General features: G+C 43.0%; 2 protein-coding genes across 3 annotated transcripts in view; one reads left to right on the top strand and one right to left on the bottom strand.

The window, feature by feature from the left end:
• Window positions 1-23,142, bottom strand: part of LOC131069856 (DNA-directed RNA polymerase V subunit 1) — a 250,483-nt gene that overhangs the window by 36,298 nt on the left and 191,043 nt on the right. The window lies entirely within an intron of this gene.
• Window positions 13,561-15,569, top strand: LOC131043322 (uncharacterized). The gene is made up of 4 exons (XM_059207302.1): window positions 13,561-13,768; window positions 13,869-14,269; window positions 14,423-14,828; window positions 14,952-15,569. The coding sequence occupies exons 1-4, from the start codon at window positions 13,624-13,626 to the stop codon at window positions 15,437-15,439; spliced, it is 1,440 nt and encodes a 479-aa protein (XP_059063285.1). The 5' UTR covers window positions 13,561-13,623; the 3' UTR covers window positions 15,440-15,569.

Genomic DNA, 23,142 nt, shown 5'->3' with positions numbered 1-23,142 from the left:
TATCTCTAGACAGGTCTGCAATCCCTCATAAATGCAAAAAATATCTCTTTGACTTCTCAATAAATGAAAAAAAGAAAAAGATTTATAAAAGTGATTTATAAAATACCACTTTAATAAATACCTTTCTTTATCATTGTTACATTTTAAGTCATGATTTTGATAAATAAAAATAAGAAAGTTATTTATTAAAGTGACATTCTATAAATCACTTTATTAAATAATTTTATTATTTCATTTATTTTAACCCTATGCAATATTTTCAACATAAAATAATAGTTTATTAAGTGATTTCATCATCTATCACTCAATAAATATTAATTATGAGATAATGTTTATTAAGTGATAATTGATGAAATCACTTAATAAAATATTACTTACAAATGCAAAGCAAAGCATATCTTATAAGGATCAATGCCTATAATTACTGTGACTGTGACTGTTTGAAGCTCAAATAAGGATCAATGTCTATAATTACTTCCACCACATCCTTGGTAAGACTGTGTCACAAGCTTTCGCTGTCATTTGATCTACGCTGTTTGTCAGCTTGTCAGTCTATATCCACCATGCTGCTGGCCTTGAAAAGCTCCCTTTGTCAGTGTGACTACTGTTTCCTTTCTTCATAACTGGTTATTGTCTTCATCATGTCCCATACAAGACTTTGTCACTGTTAAGACTGTGTGGATTGTCCTCATGAATGCTTTCACTGACATGGTCAAGAAGACTGCACTTTTATCTTTTGAATGCTGCTCTAGAACTGATTGTGCTTTTGTACTAATCTGAATGCTTTCTAGGCATAGTTGGGACTGTTAATGAACCTTCTTGATTTTGAACCTTACAGATCTTATTTGATAAATGTTTGGTGAATGCCCATGTGCCTTGGTTTATGACTGTATGGTGTCCTTTCTTATCTCTCTAAGTCTGACATTGAAGAGCTGGAAGATTGCTTTTGAATGCTGCAACACTATGATTGTTGAGTAGCTCCTTTTCTCCTTCTTTGGATAGCTCTTGTGAATACTGCTACAGACTTTTCCTTATGAAGATAACTATGACTAGTATCACTGTTTTGTGATGAATGTATTAGGCTCTACTGTGATCAACTTTTCTTGATTCTGAGACTGATCACTGCCTTCCTAATATGCTTTAGGACTGTTAAAAACTATGCTTGATCTGTCCTCTTTTGTTCATTTCTCAGTATTCTGTAGCATGCTGGGCTCAACCCTTGTGGGAGCCCATTTGACCCCACGTGTTAAGCATGAAAAGACACCTGTATCTGCACATGAAACAAACACATTAGATAAAACGATGCACCTCTGATTTGTTCTTCTGTCTTCCTTTCTGATTCATGCAATGATTACATAGCTGATATGATGCATTATGAAAGTAGACTGTACATCTGTTGATGATGTGTAAGATTAGATTTGGAATCCCGAGCTTCTAACACAATCTCCTTCATCTCCTTGCAGGTATTCCTGGATGGCGAAGCAAACTTGCACCAAAGATGCAACACTCAATTGTGGGATTCGTCATTCCAGGCAATGACGGATCCCTCTTCTTTTCTTTTACTTCATTTTCACATGCATTGTTTTTATATCATAATGCATTTTTTCAGTTATTCCCACGGCTTGTGTGGGAGCATTTCATTTGACATTCATGAATAATAAAAATGACTTTCAAAAAATGCAATGTTGTATGGTTCTTCATGATTGCAAACAGTTGCATTTATCTGAAATTCTTTTATTGCATTATATAGCATCTCTTGGCAAAAAACTCAAATAACAGACATGTCCCCTTAAAACTATAAAACTTAACCAGCTCCACTTGATTGAGCTGGAAAATAAAAATGGGTAACAGTAACTATCTTTTGTCCCCTTCAAACTCTAAAGTTTGTCGATCCCATTTGTAAAAGCATGTCAGGCTGACATTTTGAACTTCCTTTGTTCTTGGTGCCCATTCTTTTACATCTAAGAGCTTGCGATTCCTCTATTCCCTCACAAAAACTTTTTCGAGTTGAACTTCCAGCTTCCCCTCTCCTCGTACCCGTCTTGACAAAACCTTGACATTTCCCCCCTCTCCTCCTTCATTAAAGTTAAACCCTTGAAACTCCCCTTCTTCTCATGCCTTAATAATATGATTCCTTTCCCATCCTTGTATTTTCTCCATTCCTCAAACCTTTGGACTTCCTCATTTGAACTTCCTCCCCTTCAATCCCCCAACAATATAAAACACCTATCACCTTAGATTTTGTAAGTCCAACATTTTCAAGCTTTAGGCACAAGTTCCTCTTTGAACAAAATTTCCCTATAAGTCATCGTAATGGCTCAAATACCCATATCGTCATTGGAAAGGCCTTGGCATGACAAGAACAAGTACTAACAAAAGATATTGCCATATTTTTCATCGTCCAAAGGATTTTGAAAGTGATTTTGGCATATGACTGTTATCACTTGAACCTGCACCCTTGTTTGCTAAGCTATCAACTCAGCAGGCTTGTGACACATGGGAACCCTCCTAGGCCTGTGGGTTGCCTAAAACTTGGAGTGAACCTCCAGAGTAAGCTGGTTCTTTTCAAATTCTTCACCTAAACTAACAATTTCTTCAGGGAAAAGAGTAAGGAGGAGAACATGTAAAACTGAAATCTAAATCTAAGGTGATTGCACCAGATGATATGTTGAAATTCAACTAAGCAAAAGATACACAGTATAACAGTGATAATAAAACTCTTTTACACTAACCAACAACCCATAATCTTTGCATCAATACTTCATAAGAAGGCTGGATAGTCACAGTCCTAAGAGAAAAAAACTCCTTTCACAACCTAAGACTGATAATTACTGAAAAAACACAGCTTATGACCTGCAAGAACATATGTATTTCTGTATAAGGCATCAACAGAAAGTGCAATTTTAAGGGGGCAAAGGCCAACCACAAAGAACTGACTAACACTAAAGACACAATAACAGAAAAAATGAGAAGTAGAGAGGTAAGCCAACCTATTATCCTTGCCAAAAAGGTATCACCAAGCTTTATAATTCCTGAAAATGTGTTACAAAAACATTCCTTCCTGTAGAGAGAACTCAAAAATTACAGTCTGCTAAAAAGATGAATGAAGAAGAACGCTTGAAAAGAAGACTAAAGGAGGTATTTATGCTTTCCAAAAAGCAGACAAAGAATAAAGTATTCCACCTCCTCTTGGGCGAGCAAAACCAAAAAATCCACCTTTCAGGCCCTTAAACAGGTCTGAAAGGGAACACACTTGAACCAAAGTCAAGCCAAACCATACTGCCACCATAAAAGCCTTTAAAAGCACCATAAATGGCCCCAAAATATCTCCTGACAGGCCTGCAAGCCTTCATAAATGCCAAAAATATCCTTCTGACCTATTCAATAAATGAAAAAGATAACATCTCATAAAATGATATAAAATTTATTATATAATTAAACATTGCTTTGCTTTATGTTTATATTTTAAAATTAAAATACTACAAATGCAATGAGAAAATAATTTTAATAAAGTGACTTAAATTATCACTTTAAATGTTATCTTTTTTCTCCATTTAATAGTATTTTTATTTTAAAATGTAAATTTAAAATAAATCAAATGTTTAATTTAATGATAAATTTTTACATTACTTTTATTAATGTTTATCTTATTCAAATATTAAGATTTACTCATAAAAAAGAAAAATTTATTAAGTAACTTATAAATGTCACTTAATAAATTTTTATTATTTAAGGAAAAAAAAATATTAAGTGACATTTGCAAGTCACTTAATAAATTTTTCTAGGGAATTCATAAGTCTTTTTAATGACCCCCAAGGCATTTCCACGAGGCCATTTGCGAGGAAGATAAGAAAAAATAAAAACAAAGGCAAAAATGAAAAATGCCAATGTAATATCGATGCATACTTAGGGAATTTCAACCCTAAAAACCTCATTTCCTTTCATTCGATATTTTCATCTCTCTTTTGCTGGAACTGAGGGCGGCCGCCATGAGGGTTTGGAGGTCGAAATGAAGGGCATTTGTGATGTTTTCCTACAGATTTCCGCCATTAAGGCTGCTAGCATGTCTCTTTTCTTCACCTTTGCCGATTCTGGGCACATTTTGGGGAGCCGCTGTGGAGATTTTCCTGTATATTCTCTGCATTTTCTGAAAACTGGGCATGGCTTTTTTGATGTCTTCATTTCCTTTGGCCATGGTGCGATTTCTTTCTTTCTGCTTTGCTTTTGGGTGCCGCCATGAGAAAAACGTAGGGGCTTCTTGCTGGCCGTGATCCTTCCTTTGGAACAAAATGGGGAAGATTTTGGAACAATACTCTGCAGGTCAATAAACACCTACAGGCGGCACTTGGTATGTCTTTGTTAAACAGCGTAAAAGCTTCATTCTTGACTCCATACTACCTTTGAATGTTAATCTAAACATGATGATTCATTGTGCATCTTTGTGGGCTCTTTGACTTGGCTAGGGCTTTAGAAAAATCTGCTCATTTGCCTGCTTTGTATTCTCTGTTAAAGCCGTGGGTTCCCTTTTACAGTTGTGCACTCTACTGAGATTTTTATATCAGACTTTGCAGCTATGAATGCCGCCATGACTGGTTTTAAGCATATTTCCACTTCTGAAAGTCGATTTACATAGCAATTCCTTTCTGAAAATTATTTTCTAAAAACTTGCCTCCAGCATAAAACTGAAAAGAAATAAGATCTTCTTGCACGCACCTTTTCCTTCTTAGCAAAATTCACAAACATGACTGAAAATTTTAGCATACTGCTGGGCATTATCTTTTGCTTCAAACTTCTGGAAATGATAATATAAAAAATCCCCAACAGCTGTAGCTTCACATTGAACATTTATGTACTCACAAATCGTCATCAACATACCTGTAGGTGCTATATTTCACACAGTCATTTGGTATTCTATACTAATTTTTAGTACCTACTGCACTGTGATATTGTAACCTTCAGGCTCAACTATAATGCTTTGCTTGGATACTTTGACAGTTTAGACATTTTTCCATCATAATCGCATCGCCATGAATGTACCTGGTTTGATCACTATTCTGTAATCTTGATAGAGGTCCTTTAAATATTTGATCTTTTATTCATATTGCTCTAAACCTTACTGTGAACCTAATTGTTAATCTGCTGACCCCTATCTTGGTTATCAAATCCCTGCATCATGAGCATTAAAATTTATGTGATTTATATTGTCTTCCTGACTATTATATGAGCATTATGACTGCTCTAGCTACAAACCACCTCATAAGTACTATCCTTTGAAAGCTCTGGTAATTTCATATATGGCTATCTATTTTACTGCTGTGAATGCCTGATTTTGCTCTGTGCATTTTGATTGATGCTCTTTGGTTATTGTACTTTATGTCATGACTGATTTTGCCATCTCTGAATCTGTTGCAACTGTATTTTACATGCATTTCTATTGATCAGTATATAACTTATAATACCTTCATTTCATTCATGCTAATGATGCATTCTTTATCATACTGTAATAGGCATTATCACTGACTCGTGCCTTAATGAGTGATAATGCCACAGTGGTAATGCACAATCATAAATGGAGCTATTAGATTAAAGCTGCCCTTGAATTAGTATTATAACCTTCCTACACTGCTCTTCGCTTCCTATATCGCTGTTCCTCATTGAGGGTCTAAGACTGCAATATAAGTCATGCCTTCAATGTACGCTATAGGATTGTTAAAAAATTATACTTGAGCTGTCCTCCTTTGTTCATTTCTCAGTATTATCTGTATGTACATCCCCCTCAGGTCTAGCTCACTGCCATTCATCACTGTATATTACCTTTTGGATTGGGATTTGAAGTCCTCCTAGAGCTAGCATTTGTGGGACCTTACCAACACATACCATTGCTCCAAGTGATTTGTAAAACCATTTAGCTTTGAACCTTCCAGCATTGGTGTTCTGGAAGCATGGAATGGTCCATATTTCATCTAATTGGAAATGAATTTCTGAAATTTTCAAGTCATTGAGCTGTTCGATGCTACACTTATTTCATTGCATTGTAACCTTTTTATCTTGCTGCTGTTTGACTGTAAAAATTGACTGCTACCTTTTGACAAAGATCTTATTGATGCTATGCCTTTGACCTCTAGAAATGTAGCCTTCTGGAACACTGTGATGACATCTTTCTGATATTGGCGCATTTAAATGATAAGCTTTACTTCTTAACTAAAGTTATCATGATGATCATGCAATCTTCCTTGATCTTCTTGTGCGATGGTTTCTGTGAATGAGTGCCCCTCGCTTATGACAGTATGCTGGTGATGACATTTAGGACCCTCATGTTTCTTATCAGCCTAATGCCATGAGCGACATGTGTTATCGAGAAAAAGTGTATAGTTAGTAATGTTAATTATCAATAGTTAGTTAGCCGACGGGTAGGTAGTTGGAGTCGCGACGGTTGGGTCGCACCCCTTCGGCAATCATATATTGTATCACCTCCGGGTGTTGTGGGATGTAATGTTAGCCGTGTCAGATGTAATGTGTTGTTGACGACGGATATAATGTGAACATCCTTTGATATTAATGGAAAGCTTATTCTGGTACTTCTTTTATAATTGCATTGTACATTGCTGTTCAGTTTCTGTATTCTTCCTGTTTACCCAGTGAGGAAAACATTTGGCGTCGTTGCCGACACGAACTCGAAACAAGAGACACGGAGACACGGATGGCGCACAGACACAATGGGCCTACCCGTTGGTGAGGTGAATCCGGAGGTCGACGATGCCCAAACAGAACTCTATATAGGAGAAGACACTGCGACGAGAGAATTTTCGATTCTACTCCAAGTAGCCATTCAGACCCACGTGCGACGAGAGGCGGCGGAGGCAGGAGTCCCACCAAGTGCCGTGTGGACAGCGTTGGAAGTGAGTCCGGAGGTAAATCGGTTGATGAACCATCTCCCTCGACTGCTAGCACAAGCATCGTTGGCACAACAAGCTCGCCTGGAGGAGATTGCCCGGGAGGAGCGACGCCAAGAAATTTTGCAACAGTACGAGGAACGGGAAGCAGAACGAGATGGCGCCAGGGGCATTTGAACCGTGAGCCATACGGGACGGAATAAAGAACACTTATTGTAATAATTATGTCATATTGTTGGCATAAACTTGTCTTCCACATTATGAATGAATAAAAGTGTTCTACTTTTTATGTCATTAAAGCGGTTTGGGAATTAATGCCCAATACACTGAATAAAGACAAAAATAAACAACAATATATAGATGAACGTGCAGTAGTCCAACGTGCCTTGATCCTTGAACAGCAAGCGGAAAGGCGGTAGAGGTATAAGCGAAGAGAGGAGGAACGCTCCGAAGGGGACGGTGAGGCCAGAGGCCACCCACGGAGTCGAGAGGAGTTACTTGCGGAAACCCGCCGCAGGATAGAGTGTACCCAAACTCAGTTGAGGGAGTTGAGGGACTTGCCACACACACCAGAGGCTAGCAAAACTCCAAGGAGTGGGGAGGAGGCAGTAGAGGGAGAAGACACCGGGGCTGCCAGGAGTGTCGGAGGGACACCGGGGCACGGCGGTCAAGCACCCCTTATAGGATCTGACCCAGCAGGAGTAGGACAACAGCCACCACCAGTAGTAAAAAGGCAAGGTATGGCACAAAAACAAAAACTTCCAAAGTTCCATGGGGATGGGAAAGAAGACCCTGTCCCCCACTGTCGCACGTGTGAAACAATTTGGGGAGCGAATGGTGTTACCGATGAGGACGATTGGGTAACACAGTTTCCCGCAACACTGAGGGGCGTAGCCATCGACTGGTTTTCGGACACGGATAAGGCCAAAATTGGCACATGGGCAGACCTAAAGAAGGAATTTCAAGCAGAGTTTCGTCTCCTAAGAGACGATAATGAGATCGTAGCCGAAATCTACGGCACGAAACAGAGGAAGGACGAGACTGTCCGAACCTACAGCCGGCGGCTCAAGGAGCTGCTAGGAAAGATGGAGAACCAGCCGGCAGACGGATTGAAAAAACGGTGGTTCGTGGAAGGTCTAAAGAAATCCCTTAGACGAAAAATGAAGATAGTACCCCCTTCTTCATATTCGGACGCCTATAACAGGGCAATGGATTTAGAAAGTGAACAGAAGACGTCCAAGAAGAAGAAAAATAAATCCTCGACGGACGATGATTCCTCTTCGGACAAAAGTGATAGTAGTGATGATGAATCTAAGCGGAAGGTACGGGCTCTCCAAAAAGATATGGAGCGAATGATGAGAGAGATAAAGGCAACAAAAGGAAGCACAAGCAAGGGCGACGAAGGGGAGTTATGGTGCACGGACTGCCGTACCGACGGACACACCAAGGGGTCTTGTCCGAAAAAAGCATTTTGTGATATTTGTCAGATTGCCGGACACCTTACCAAGGAGTGTCCGTACAATATGAGGACCCGTAGCCAACAGGTTCTCTTTGCAGAACCATCTGCGTCAGCCGGCACGTCCCAGCCTGCGAGCAACAACGCCTCTTTTGGCGGCTACCGAAACAACAGGCGAGGAAGAGGCAATAATAACAATACGAATAATAGAAGCCGAATCCAATACGACGCTAAAGGGCGGCCGATGATACAATGCCGAGCTTGCAATCACTGGGGGCATTTCGCTAGAGACTGTACGGTGGAGGAAGCACCACAAAAACTTTGCAAGTGGTGCGGTCCGGGGGACCATGATGATGGCAATTGTCCCAAATCTGGCGTGAACCTATTGAATGTAGAAACGAAGGATGCACTCGCCATAACAAGGTCCAAGACGAAAGCAGCCACTTATCCAGACCCCCGTACGGAAAAACGAAAGGCACTGGAGGCACGAGCGGAATTGGAGAAGGAGATGTTAAGGAGCAAGGATGCACAAAGGCTGGCGGGTACTTCTCGCTCTGAAGGAGAAACAAACATTATAAACCAACTGTTACAGGTCGAGATACCTGTCAAAATGAAGGACCTCTTGGAAAGTATGCCGCACTTGCGAGCGACGTTGTTGCAATCCGCAATAATAACCCCAGTAGGCCAACCAATACATGGCAAGGACAACCTTGGCGAGACAGCAGCAGACCCATTAACCCTGACGATCAACAATGGTAGACACCCAGCAGTGGTGGAAATGGGTATATTGGGCACCATCCTGACCGACACAATTGTCGACGGCGGGTCGGGAGTAAATGTCTTGCTAGAGGAAACATGGAAAAAATTGGGTAAACCTACTCTTTGGCCGTCCACCTTTAATTTATTGGGAGCAGACCAACACGGCATCAAGCCGCTTGGCACACTCATGGCGCAACCAGTGACGATCGGAACACAACCGTTCGTCTTGAATTTTGTGGTCATCCCATTGAAGAAGAAGGGGTACGACACCATCCTCGGCAGAGGCTGGCTGGTGGCGGCCAAAGCAAACCACAATTGGAAGAAGAACACCTTGTCCATGGAAAAGGCTGGCCGAAGGTATACCATTGACCTCAAAACTCAACTGGTTAGTGAAGAGTTGGCGTCAGAGTCAGAGTCCGACGGAGACGATACCGACGAAGGAAAAGAGGGCAGGGAACCAAATGATGAAGGCATCTTAGGAATTCAAGCCTGTTCTGAGGATGAGACGGATTCTTTGAGAGGGCTCTTCCATTGGCAAATGGAAGACTATGAATTATTGTACGGGTGCAATATGTTGGGGATTGAAGGACCTGACATGAACGAGTTTCCGCCAGAGTACGGACAATACAAGGAAGGGGATGTCCCTGTGGATGACGCACCAGCGCACAAGTTTGACAAAAGTAAGCCCATAAGGTATGAAGAATCCGCACTTCAAGTTATAAACCTTGGAGAAACTTCAGAACAGAAAAATATTCTAGTCGGCGACGACTGGAATCCCGTCTTAAAGACGGCGGCGTTCAAAATCTTCACAGAATACAAAGATGTGTTCGCTTGGACATATAAGGATCTCAAGGGGGTACCACAAGAACTTTGTGTACATCGGATCCCTTTGGTTCCCGGAGCCGTGCCCGTACGGAAGAGGCCATACAGAATGAACAAAAATTATGCGGCCAGGGTAAATAATGAAATTGACCGCATGCTGGAATCAGGGATTATCTTCAAGGTCCAGACGAGTGAATGGGTATCACCCATTGTGATATCTTTGAAAAAGGAGGCCGATCAAATAAGAATCTGTGTAGACTTCAGGTGTTTGAATGCTGTCACAATTAAAGATCCGTTTCCCATACCATTCACAGACACCATTCTCGAAGAAGTCGCGGGTCATGAAATTTATTCGTTTATGGATGGATTCTCTGGATACAATCAAATTTCCATTGCAGAGGAGGACAAATTGAAGACCACCTTTGTCGTAGAAGATGGCGTCTATGCATACAACCGGATGCCATTTGGGTTGTGCAATGTGCCAGCTACCTTTCAACGGATAATCCTCCATATCTTCGATAAAATGTCCGTGGGAAACTTCAAAGCATTCTTGGATGATTGGTCCATTTACAGCACGGAGGAGGCACATCTGGCCGCACTTGGCGAATGCATGCAGAGATGCCGACGAGCCCGCCTCGCCCTAAATCCCAAGAAATGCAGATTCATGGTGCCTCAGGGCAAGTTACTAGGGCACATCGTTTGCAAGGCTGGACTGAAGACGGACCCTGACAAAATACGAGTCATTGTGGAGATGGAGGCGCCCGACGATGTCACCGGCGTCAAGTCATTTCTTGGACACATCGGGTATTATAGGCGGTTTATTAAGAACTTTGCCCAAGTATCACACCCACTTGATAAGCTGACACGAAGGGGGGAGCCGTATGTCTGGGGGACGGCCCAAGAAGAGGCTTTTCAAGAGTTAAAATCACGATTGGTGGGTGCGCCAATCTTGACATACCCAGACTGGGACAAAGAGTTCCATGTACATGTCGATGCATCCAACTTCGCCATAGGGGCCACCCTAGCACAGGTCGGCAGCCACGGGCTGGACCACCCAGTATATTTTGCAAGTCGACTCTTGTCAAACGCGGAGAGGAACTACAGCACGACGGAGAGAGAAGCCCTCGGCATGGTATACTCCGTCCAAAAATTCAGACATTATTTACTGCCGACACCATTCACATTTTATGTGGATCACCAAGCGTTGATGTATTTGGTGAACAAGCCAATCATCCAGGGGCGGGTTAGTCGATGGCTGTTGCTGTTACAAGAATTTACATTCAACATCATTGTCAGACCTGGCAGGAGCCACGTCATAGCCGACCAGCTATCACGGATCAAGTCGGGAGAGCCGGCCGAAGGCATTAGCGAGGATTTTCCGGACACCCATCTTTTCCGCATTGCCATCCTTCCTCATTGGTACACCAGTGTGGGTGAATATTTGTCAACATCAAAATTTCCGAAGGAAATGCCACCAGGTGAAAGACGGAAACTTGTATTAAGAAGCCGAACATTCCAACTTATAAATGGTCTTCTCTACAAAATGGGACCTGACCAGATCCTACGACGATGTGTCTTGGAAGAGGAAATCCCAGGAGTATTGAGAGAAGCCCATGAAGGGGCTGCTGGAGGACACATGGGACCGGATACGACAGCAAGGAAGGTCCTACTAGCTGGCTTGTGGTGGCCGACACTGCATAATGATGCCAGAGAATGGGTGACAAGTTGTGATACATGTCAGCGGGCTGGGCGACCATTAAAAAGAGATTTCATGCCACTTAACCCGGCGCATCCTCAAGAATTGTTCGAAAGATGGGGCTTAGACTTCGTTGGTCCATTGAAACCAAGTCGCGCCCGACGATGTAGATACCAGAGTCCCCAAACTCGCCGCGAGTCAGGCGAGTTCGCCGAGTTGGCGAGTCGAGCCAACCTCGGCGAGTTTTGCCGACTCGCCACTCGGACTCGGCGAGTTTTGGGCAAAACTCGCCTGACTCGCGAGTCAGGCGAGTTTTGCCAAAACTCGCCGAGTCCGAGGTCCAGGACTCGGCCGCGCGATAGGCATAATTCGAACTTAAAAAAACAAAAAAAAAAAGAGCTTTTTCATTTGTTTTTTTTTTCCATTCTCTTTGGTATAACCCTAAAAGGTCTTTTAATTGTTATTTGTGAGAAGAAGAGAGGAAAAGTGAGAGAGAGGAAGGAAAACAAGAGGCCATAGGTTTGCAATCAGCAAGGAAGAAGAGCATCAAGGAGACCACAAATCACATTGGGGAGGCCATAGGCTTGCATTGAGAGCATCAAGGAGTCCAAAGCAAGACTTCTCAACTCATTTGAAAGAGGTAAGGTAGATTTTGCTTGTTTTTTTAAGTATGTTAATGGATTTTTTTCATTTGTTTGTTAATTTTTTTTTAGTTTAACAGTTAACTTTCCAAATCTTGAATGTTTTTATTTTTTTAGCTTAATTACAATGAGAGAAGTAGAATAATGGCAAAGTGCAAACCCTACATTTTTTTAGAAAAAAATTGTAAACATGTATTTACAATTTTATTTTTTTTTAAAGTAGGGTTTCCTGATTTTTTCTATTAGTTTATAACTTTATTAAATTTTCTTATTGCAGCAGCTTTCACGTTTAAAAAACATTCATTTTTCACAATGCCTAAAAAGGATGAGGCTTGGAAATATACTGAAGACTTTATTGGCAGACAAAAAAATCAAACAAAATGTTTTTTTTGTAAAGAAATTAATTTTGGTGGCATCAATAGATTTAAATACCATATTGCCGGCATACCTGGCCATGATATTGAGGTATGCAAATTACAAACTCCTGAGGCAAAACGTTTCTGTTATGTCCAATTAGAAACACATGAACAAGAAAAGTTAACCAAGAAGAGGCAATTGGAAGAGTTAAGTGCTATTGGCTCCCATGCACCCACATCCGCATCTGCATCCGCATCCGCATCCGCATCCACATCCGTAGGCTGTGTTGGAGAGGGTTCTTCCATGCCTCCCTTTCACCCTAGTGCTTTTGCTAGTGCTAGTGCTTCTGCTAGTGCTAGTGCTTCTACTTCTACTCCTCCTGGTGGCACTATTACCTTTGGCCCTAGAGTTCGGAAATCCAGGTTGGATAGTTATTTTGTGCCGCGTAGTACTCCTGGGGCACAACCCTCGCTTGAGGGTATGGGTTGGAACAAGGAGGTTCATGATGCTGCAAGAAAACAAATTTGCAAGTTTTGGTACTTTTGCAACATTCCATTTATTGCAGCCAGGTAATTCTTTTTGATTTGATTGCTTTAAGTTTAAAAGTAAATTTATAGTTTGAAGTTGAATTTTACTTTGTCTAATCATAATCTATTTGTGACAGGTCTCCTTATTGGCAAGGCATGGTAGATTCCATAACCATTTGTGGTGCGGGGTTTAAAGCCCCTACCGATGCTGAGTTAAGTGGCCCCCTCTTGTTACAAATGGTTGAGGATATGAAAGTTGAGCTAGAGGACCACCGACAGTCTTGGAGAGAAAAGGGTTGCACCATCATGACAGATGGTTGGACGGATAGGAGGAATAGAACACTCCTAAATTTTCTTGTTTCCTACGGAGGTGATTGATTATGATTCATTCTAATTTGTACTTCCCTAAATGCATTGAATAAATTAAATTTTGATTTGTTGAAAGTTTGAAACTCTATTTTCAGGATCTACCATGTTCTTGAAATCTATTGATGCTTCCTCACATGTGAAAAATGCCACATACTTATGTGAGGCTATTGAGGAAGTCATACAAGAGGTGGGGGAAGAAAATGTGGTGCAGGTGGTGACAGATAATGCAGCAAGTTATGTTGCTGCAGGTAAATTTTGAACTTTTCAAGTCTTGATGGAGAGGCATCTATGATTATTTAAAATTTTCTTAACACATCAAAATTTCTAATTAACTTAAAATTGCTGCAGGTAAACTTTTGATGGAGAGGCACCCGAAAATTTTTTGGTCTCCTTGTGCGGCCCATTGCCTTGACCTCATGTTGGAGGATATTGGTAAGCTTGAATGGGTGAAATCAATAGTTGAAAGGGCCAAATATATCAGCAAGTTTATCTACAATCATGCATTGGTCCTTAGCATTATGAGGCAATACACGGGGCAAAAGGAGTTGGCTCGTCCAGGCATCACGAGGTTTGCCTCAAACTTCCTCACACTGAAATCCTTGATAAAATCAAAGGCGGCTTTGAGGCGTATGTTTGTTGGTGAGGAGTGGACTTCCTCATCCTATGCTACAACCACTGCAGGGATAGATGTGGTAAATTGCATTTTTGATGAGTCAGGTTTTTGGACCCCCTGTGGAGAAACCGTGCAGGTAAATTTATTACAATTTAACATTTAGTATCTACTATCTAGTATCTACTATTTAGTAATTTAATTTTAATTTATTAACAATTTAACTTTGCAATTTTTCTTTTTTTTTAATTTAATTTGTGACTTAATTGTTTTTGTTTAACATTATGTGTAGGTCACTGAGCCCCTCGTAGTTCTCCTACGAGTTGTTGATGGGGAGAAGCCCTCTATGGGCTATATATATGAGGGTATGGATAGGGCCAAGGAGGCCATTAGGTCCATATATGCAGGAGATGAGGATAAGTATGGCCCCATTTGGGAGATTATTGATAGGAGATGGCAGAACCAGCTTCACAGGCCCATCCATGCAGCAGCCTATTACCTCAATCCGGCATTTCGATTCCGTGATGACTTCAAGGCAGATGAGGAGGTTCTTAGTGGCCTGTATACAGTGGTTCAAAAGTTGTGTACTGATGGCACAGCCTCAAGAACAACGCTCCAGCTGGATAAATATAATAATCGAGAAGGGGCAATCTTCTCAAGCAGCATGTGCATAGAGGCTCGAACACAATTGCAGCCAGGTAGAAATATATGTAAACTTAAGATTCTTAAGTTTATGGCTTATGCATTTTAATTTTTGATTTTATAATCTAGCCTTAAAGTTGGAAATGAGTTTGATTTTTTTTTCTTTTTCGTTATTTCAGATAGATGGTGGCAAATGTTTGGGCCCTCAACCCCAAACCTTCAAAAAATTGCCATCCGTATTTTGAGCCAGCCATGCAATGCTTCTGGATGTGAGCGCAATTGGTCAATGTTCGAGCACATCCATTCGAAGAGGCGTAATAGATTGTCTGTGGAGAGGTTGAATGATCTTGTTTTTGTTCATTACAACCTCCGTCTTAGGACAAGACAGATTTTGGACACTGACTCCTCTCCGATCACTTTAGCGGAGATCGATCCAGAGTCTGAGTGGATCACTGAGTCTACTGATCCCGTCTTTACTGAGGAGGACCATGAGTGGGTTGACCAGGCAGACAGAGAGGCTGAGGCTGTGGCTATGGCAGAGGAGGAGGATAGAGCACGATCCGGCATAGGCACCTCACAGGCGGAGACTATGGCTTCTCAGTCATCCAGGACCTACCTTAGACGCATTTGTAGGAGGCAGACAGACTACTCTGAGGCTCAGGATTAGCTAGAGCCTGAGCCATAGACTTGTTTTTGTTTACAGTTATATATATGTTTGGGAACATTTGATGTCATGGATTTTATATACATTTGACAACATTTATAACTCTATATATCTATGTTTTCTATTTCCTTCAGCTACAATTTACATTTCTACGCATGTGATGGATGTATGTTTATGTATGTGATCAAATCAGCTTCTATTTGATGATGTTATAGTGTCTTTAAGCTTTATTCAATAATGGGTGCATGAAACAAGTTTTAAATCGTTAAAAATCTCTAAATTTCAAGGGTTTTTTATTTTGCCGAGTCATAGCCGAGTCGTCGCCGAGTCATAGCCGAGTCACAAGTCGAGTCGGCCTTGCCGAGTCCGAGCCGAGTCCGAGTCTGGGAACTTTGGTAGATACATTGTCGTGGCGACAGAATATTTGACCAAATGGGTGGAAGCGAGGGCTTTGGCGGACAACTCCGCCGTCAATACGGCGAAATTCATTTATGAACAGATTATCACCCGGTACGGAATACCTATTCAACTGACAAGTGATAGAGGGGGGCACTTTGTAAATCATATTGTTCGACTACTGACAACCGAGTTCAAAATTTTTCATTCTCTATCGAGTTCGTACTATCCCAGGGCAAACGGTCAGGCCGAGGCAACCAACAAAATCATCGTGTCGGTAATTTATAAGTCCTATGGGGTGGAAAAGGAAGACTGGGAAGAGCGTCTGCCTTCGGTACTTTGGGCGTACCGCACAACTTACAAAGTAACCACTGGGCAGACACCTTTCCAATTAATGTATGGCCAGGAGGCTGTGGTACCGATCGAATTCATGGTGCCAAGTCTCAGAATCGCTATTGACAACAAGCTAGGCGACATGGAAAGCCTTCGAGAGAGACTATACGCCTTAAATAAATTGGATGAAAGACAGACAATGGCACAATGGGTGACAGACGTGGCCCAGCAACGCAGGAAATACTAGCATGACCAACACATTCGGCGGGCGAGGTTCACACCGGGCCAATTAGTCCTAAAGTATAACGGAAGGAACGAGATTAAGCCCGGCAAGTTCAAAGTAAAGTGGCTAGGCCCTTACAGGATCCGAGAGGTCGCAGCCAATGGATCCGTCAAGCTCTCGACCCTCGACGGACAGGAAATCCCAGAGGGCGTCAATGGGTCGAAACTGAAAGTGTATCACCAAAGGGTGGAAGCGCGCAGGAGCAGCCCGATAGGAGCACAGTCGCAGTCAGGCAATAAATGAAAATGAAAAAAAAAAATTGAAAAAAATTGAAAAAAAATTGGAAAAAAATATATAAAGGAAAAATTGAAAAAAAATTGAAAAAAAAATTGAAGAAATATATAAAGGAAAAAAAAAAAAAAATCGAAAAAAATTGGAATAAGGGAGAAAAAGGGACCACCGCACGGTGGCCACGTAGTGGCACCACCATGCGGTGGCCACGTGGTGGCACCACCCACGGTGGACACCACCGTGCGGTGGCACCACCCACAGTGGACACCACCGTGCGGTGGACCACCGATGGTGGAAGCCACCGTGCGGTGGCAGCCCGCGGGTTACACAAAGCGCAAAGGATATAAAGCGAAGAACACAGCACGAAGCAAAGGAAATAAAACACCGCACGAAGCACAGGCTCCGCACGAGATAAAGGCACCGCACGAAGCCACCAAGGGTTAGGACAAAACGCCGCACGCACCATCACGCCACCACGCCGAAGGGAAAACAAGAGCCGCCGAAGGGAGGAAAGCCACCGTGCGGTGGAAACCGAAGCCGTGGGAGGTAAAGGCGTGGAAAACACAGCCGCAAAATTCCCTTTCTGGTTCAATGCAGAGCGCCTCTGTGCGTAGCCATTCTTCCCACGAATCCAGCTCCTCGTCAGAGATTCTTCCCACAGTGGGATACTCTGAAATCGGACACGCCCCCAATTTCATGCAAGATTCATAAAAGGCGGCGGGCTGGTGGCTCTCGAAAGCCGCTTTGTTTTCAAAAGCCGAAACGCATGCGGGCTGATTGGTTGGGCTTGTGGTTTATGGCAGAGATATCGGGGGTTCAAACTTCCAGAAGAATTTGTTAACCAGAGGTGCAATGAAGGCCCGAATTTGGGCATAAAGTCTGAAATTTTCCCGCACCACCGGTTCAAGCGCCACCACCACCAAACGATTTCCCTGTGCCGGTTCTGCTGGAAGACCAGCAATTGCACTGTCCAAAAGTCTCTGAAATTTGGGGGTCCTGTCCATCAAACTCACCGAAGGGAAAAAAAAAGAAGCTACCGTACGGTATAATGGGGAGGTGGACAAGAAAATTTTTTGTTCAGCTTTTTACTAGCCGGAAGTAGTTGGGGATTACCGTCGTACGGCCTACCTGCCAGGAGGTAGTTAGGTGCCTTCCATCCTACAAGGGCAAATCAAGAAGTGGTTAGCAGGTCAATGGAGTCTGCGGGAAAAAGAAACTGGAAAAAACAATTGCAGGATAGCAGCCATAGGAAGCCGGATGCACGTATTCTCCCTTCAGGTGTTCGAATAGCAGGCGGCACGATGGAAGCCAGGCAGAAGAAAAAAACACCACAGCAGCCCACTGTACGAGGGAAGAACACCGCCACTTCACAGAATATCACTTTTGAGGGATGGAATGGGGTGGAATGTCGGAAATGGTGGCAAGACACACCGGATGATAATTTGGTGAAAACAAGTCTTCGCCGAGCAGGGGTAGAATGGGCTATACGGATGCCTGTGTTCGCCATTCGCGAGTACGAGGGAGCATTGCGGTATATGGTTGATACCTTTGATAGCCGCTCACGGACGAGCACATTTGAGTATTTGGGGAAGGATATCACCATATCCTTCAAACCTGCAGATTTCACCAGAGTATTTGGCATCCCAGGCATACATGGCAAGAAAGTGGACTTGAAGCCGAAGAAGATGACACGGGAAGAAAAGGAACATTGGATTAGGCGAGTGTCCCGAGACTTGACCCCCGCAGAGTTGGCGAGCATCGTAGACGCCACGAAGGTTCGTGGGATGCGTAGGTCCTTTGTCGCAGAGGGTCACTGGCGATGCATTATGGACGTCATCAAAAGCAGGTTGACAGGGTCGGGTAGGGCATCAGACATCGCTCTACCACAGATAGTATTGATGAACGGGTTGATGAACGGAGTCGTCTATGATTGGGCTACCTTGTTATCCGAGCGGATGTGCGCCTTCTTGATGATGGAGCAGCGCACCTTTTACATGCCCCACTATGCCATTGGACTGTTCTTGGAGGCTACGCGGGAAGCAGTGCCAGAGGCTGAGTTGGAGGTACGGCCACAGGGACCCTTGGCGGAGGGTGAGCCTCCTATCATGCATTGGCGACATCTGGATATTGGACACTCTTCCGCGAAGCGGAAACGGGTATTAGAGACCACCGCAGCAGAACCAGATAGTGGGCGAGAAACTTCTAGCAGTGCAGAGGATTCCGAGGATTCAGAGGATGAGGACGACAGTAGTAGTCAGGCCACAGACGAGGGGAGGATGGAGCCCGCCGGAGAGCGAGTGTTGTTTGCACCACCCACACTCCCACTTGGCACACTTGTCGGGTCGTCCACGGGCAGTACTTCGATTCCGGCATTTGGACAGAGCCGCACGCCCGTTACACTCAGGCCCATGCAGCCGGCCGCAGCACCTTCCGTCATACCAGCCACAGGACCGACTCCCGCAGAGGCATGTACTGACAGCACGGCAGAGTTGTGTGGTCCACCGAAGGGAGGCGTGGCAGAGGAGATGGTTGAGACAGAGCCTCAGGTACGACTAGACGTCGTGGGATCCGATGCAGTAGTGACGGTTGCTGCCTCCTTGTTGGAGGAGCCCATCGCGGGACATGTTTCTGAGGGGGAGAGAGGGTCGGAGGTGTTGAGTGCAGTTCCATCGCTGGCGGCTATGGGGAGTTGGCTGACCCGGAGATTCTAGATGACAGTGACGCCACCTGTAGGAGCAGCTGTACTGTCACCTCGGCGAGAGCCTCCCACTGAGGTGGTGGATCTGGAGGATTCTTCGGCGGAGACGCAGGCACCAGCAGAGGGACAGGTCCTTGGAGAGGGTGTTCCTACCAGCCCAGAGCAGGCGACTGCTACACTTGAGGGGGCGGGGGAGACACCATTGGGCCAGCAGGATGCAGTTGGTGTGGTTGAGGAGACTTTTGAGTTACCCCGTGGGCTTTCTGTACCTACATCGGGGCTAGATGGAGAGGATATTGAGGTTTATCTGGCAGATATGGTGACGAGGGGTCGGCGAGTGGTGGCCGCAGCTCAGACACGGGCTCTACAGCAGGTCGTGGAGGAATTAGAGCAGGTCCTCCAGTTTATGCGAGAAGGCTGTCCCGCAGCTTTCACCTCATGTTTTGAGGCACGAGGGTGGCCAGTTACCCAGACCAATGCGATGTTAGAGGCTTGGCGTGTGCCTCAGCCCGTCGTGGAGAGTAGAGTGACGACTCTCGTCCGGAAGATTGAGCAGGTGTAGAGGGAGGCCTACTATGCCTTACGCCAGACACAGCATGAGTCCGCGGTTCGCGAGGCTGCTCGAGTGGAGTTAGAGCAGGACATGGCTAGGCAACAAGCCTCGTGGGCAGCCGAGAGATCAGAGTTGGTCACACAGCTTGAGACAGCCCGCGCAGAGAAGGTTGCGGTGGACGCCCGTCTTTCAGAGGAACAGAGTGCGCGGAGTCTAGTCCAGCAGGAGTTAGATGTTGTTCAGGCTCAGTTGGTTCGCATGACGGAGTCCGCGGATACCAAGGAGAGGGAGCTACTGGAAGCTGCGCTTATGGTGAAGACTGCCTTAGAGAAGGTGTTGGTAGCAGAGCGGGATGTGGCAGCGCGCACCCAGCAGGTCTATGAGCTCCGCGCCCGCCTGGCAGCCCAGACACCTGCATCTCACCCTTCGACTTCAGGGACGCTTCCTCAGCCCCCTCCTTGACTTTCACTTGGTTGTATATTTATATTACATTGTCTCCATTTTGTTGTTAGTCGTCGGAGACGACTTCTTTTTTGGGGGGGATGATGTTATCGGGAAAAAGTGTATAGTTAGTAATGTTAATTATCAATAGTTAGTTAGCCGACGGGTAGGTAGTTGGAGTCGCGACGGTTGGGTCGCACCCCTTCGGCAATCATATATTGTATCACCTCCGGGTGTTGTGGGATGTAATGTTAGCCGTGTCAGATGTAATGTGTTGTTGACGACGGATATAATGTGAACATCCTTTGATATTAATGGAAAGCTTATTCTGGTACTTCTTTTATAATTGCATTGTACATTGCTGTTCAGTTTCTGTGTTTCTGTATTCTTCCTGTTTACCCAGTGAGGAAAACAACATGTACTCCTTTATTGTGACCACCGTAGGAGAGGGGTAAGGATTGATTGCATGATGTCATAGTAATCTGTCCCTAATGCCATACATGCTGAGCTCAACCCTCGTGGGAGCCCATTTTTCCCACATGCACATATTTAATTGAAGAAATCAGCGATAAAACTTTACCTGTATCTGCACATTGGACAAATTGTTAGGCAACACTATGAATTTTCAGATATGTTTCCTGCTGCTTCTAATACGTACAATGATTTGACTGGTATAATGCATTGTAGGAGTGGATTGTGCATGCATTGATGATATATATGCAAGGATATGGTATCCCGAGCTCTAATGCAATTCTCTTATCTTCTTGCAGACACTTGGAGCGGCAGGGGACCTCTGCAAAGGAGCTGGTTATGAAGCTACTCAACTGCGGGGGGTTCGTCATTATGAGGCAATGACGGATCCCTTATCTTTGTTTATATTTTATTTTACATGCATCATTTTCTGCTGTAATGCATCATAGGTAGTCATTCCCATGGCTTGTGTGGGAGCATCTCATTTAACATTTATGAATAAAGAGAAATGCCTTTTTTAAATATGCAATGTTGTATGGTTCTTGATTGGTTGTGAACACTTGCATTTACTTGGAAATCTTTTAGCATTCTATAGTATCTCTTGGAAAAACACAAACAACAAACATGTTCCCTTAAAACTATAAAACTTGACCAGCTCCACTTGATTGAGCTGGAGAATGAAAATGGGTAACAATGACTCAAGTGGTTTTAATTGACAGTTTGATGATAGGTAATTAGGGATTCTGTTTGGCTTGGGTTGACCACATGCATACCATATCAGCTTTTTTATTGGGGGGTGACAGATTTATTGTAGAACGGTGCCATTACCATGCAAAATTTATTACTATGGGCCACTTTTCATATTCATAATTTTGGTATCATTCTAAATGATTTGTTCAACAAATCTTGTAGATATTTTTGTAGGGTCATGGATTTGGATCTGAATAGTGAATTTTTTTAATGGTAGATCTTATGATGATGTTCTTGTGGCAGTTGGCATGTTTGTCAACCTTAGTGTGCATCTTTATCATTGTAGAATTAGTTCCATGTGAAATTTGTTATTGTGTTTGAAGCCACAAAATCCTAACTTCCACTGTCTCCATGGCCATTGTTTTAGTGGATTTCAAGGGTGTTTACTTACTTTTGTACTCCAAACCTATGAGTTGTTAATGTCCTTAATGGTTTCATGGCGTTTTCTTTCTCTGATGGACCTCACATGACATTTTTCTACAAAATACTGATGAATATGATGGCAAGGGCATGACAAATATATGCAGCTCCAAATTAGTTCATCTCCTTCCTCTTGACTCATGACCCAAGATTAGAGATCTATATATTCTTTTTTTCACCAAAATGAGGGTTGGTCATTTTTGTGTTTTCCTAGAAAATGGTGCACTATTGTCTGTCGATCTGCCATTACAGTTTCACTTAGAACTTGCAGAGAGATAGTTGCAGCAGATATATTTAATAATATGTATCCTGAATTAGTTGTAAACATTTTGAAAGTTTTTAAATAGAAAAAAATGACAGGTTTATTGCTGTTTCCAGTCTTTCTTTACCATGATTGATGATGTATATTAACAATTTTTTAATAAATGTTGTAACATTTTGAATCAATGCAAGTTGCCTTTGTGTTGGTCATTTCTATGTTATATGCAAGTGTTTATAAGTTCAAAAGAAGATCAGTAGGTAGATATTCTTGCATTTTCTTACATTATGTTCTAATAGCTGCATTTGACTGTTACCCAATTAGGCACTGGTCTTTAGAACTCAGATCTTCCCTACTATTTTATAAAGCATAAAATCATTTACAAGTTGTTTTGAAATCAAAATTTAGTACTGTGCATGTTGCCGAGAATAATCATTATGTTATGTTGTCATATTATGTTTATGTTGTCGTCGGTAATAATGAGTTACGGCAGTCAGTTAGTTAGCCGATGGGTAGGTAGTTGGAGTTGCGACGGTTGTGTCACACCCCTTCGGGTATTATATATTGTGTACCTTTTCTTCGAAGTATCATCATGATAGTCGTGTCAAATGTAATGTTATAAGCACTTGATGTACATGGACTGTTGAATTAATATAGAGACTGGTTATTTAATGTATTTCCATTATTTTCTGTGCATTTACTTTCTGCATTTAACCGTTTACCCGAGAGGGCAAACAGTGCACTCATGATCCTATAGTTAAACCAGGGAAAGGTCTTATCAGAGACTTGAAAGAAATTATTTCATAAGGATTGTGTCTGCACTTTTTAATGAGCTATATTATGGGTTAATGCAGCCAGTCTTACTTGACCT

The sequence above is a fragment of the Cryptomeria japonica genome, chromosome 6 (genome assembly GCF_030272615.1).
Source record: "Cryptomeria japonica chromosome 6, Sugi_1.0, whole genome shotgun sequence".
Lineage (NCBI taxonomy): Eukaryota > Viridiplantae > Streptophyta > Pinopsida > Cupressales > Cupressaceae > Cryptomeria > Cryptomeria japonica.
This window is presented reverse-complemented; position numbering and strand designations above follow the sequence as displayed.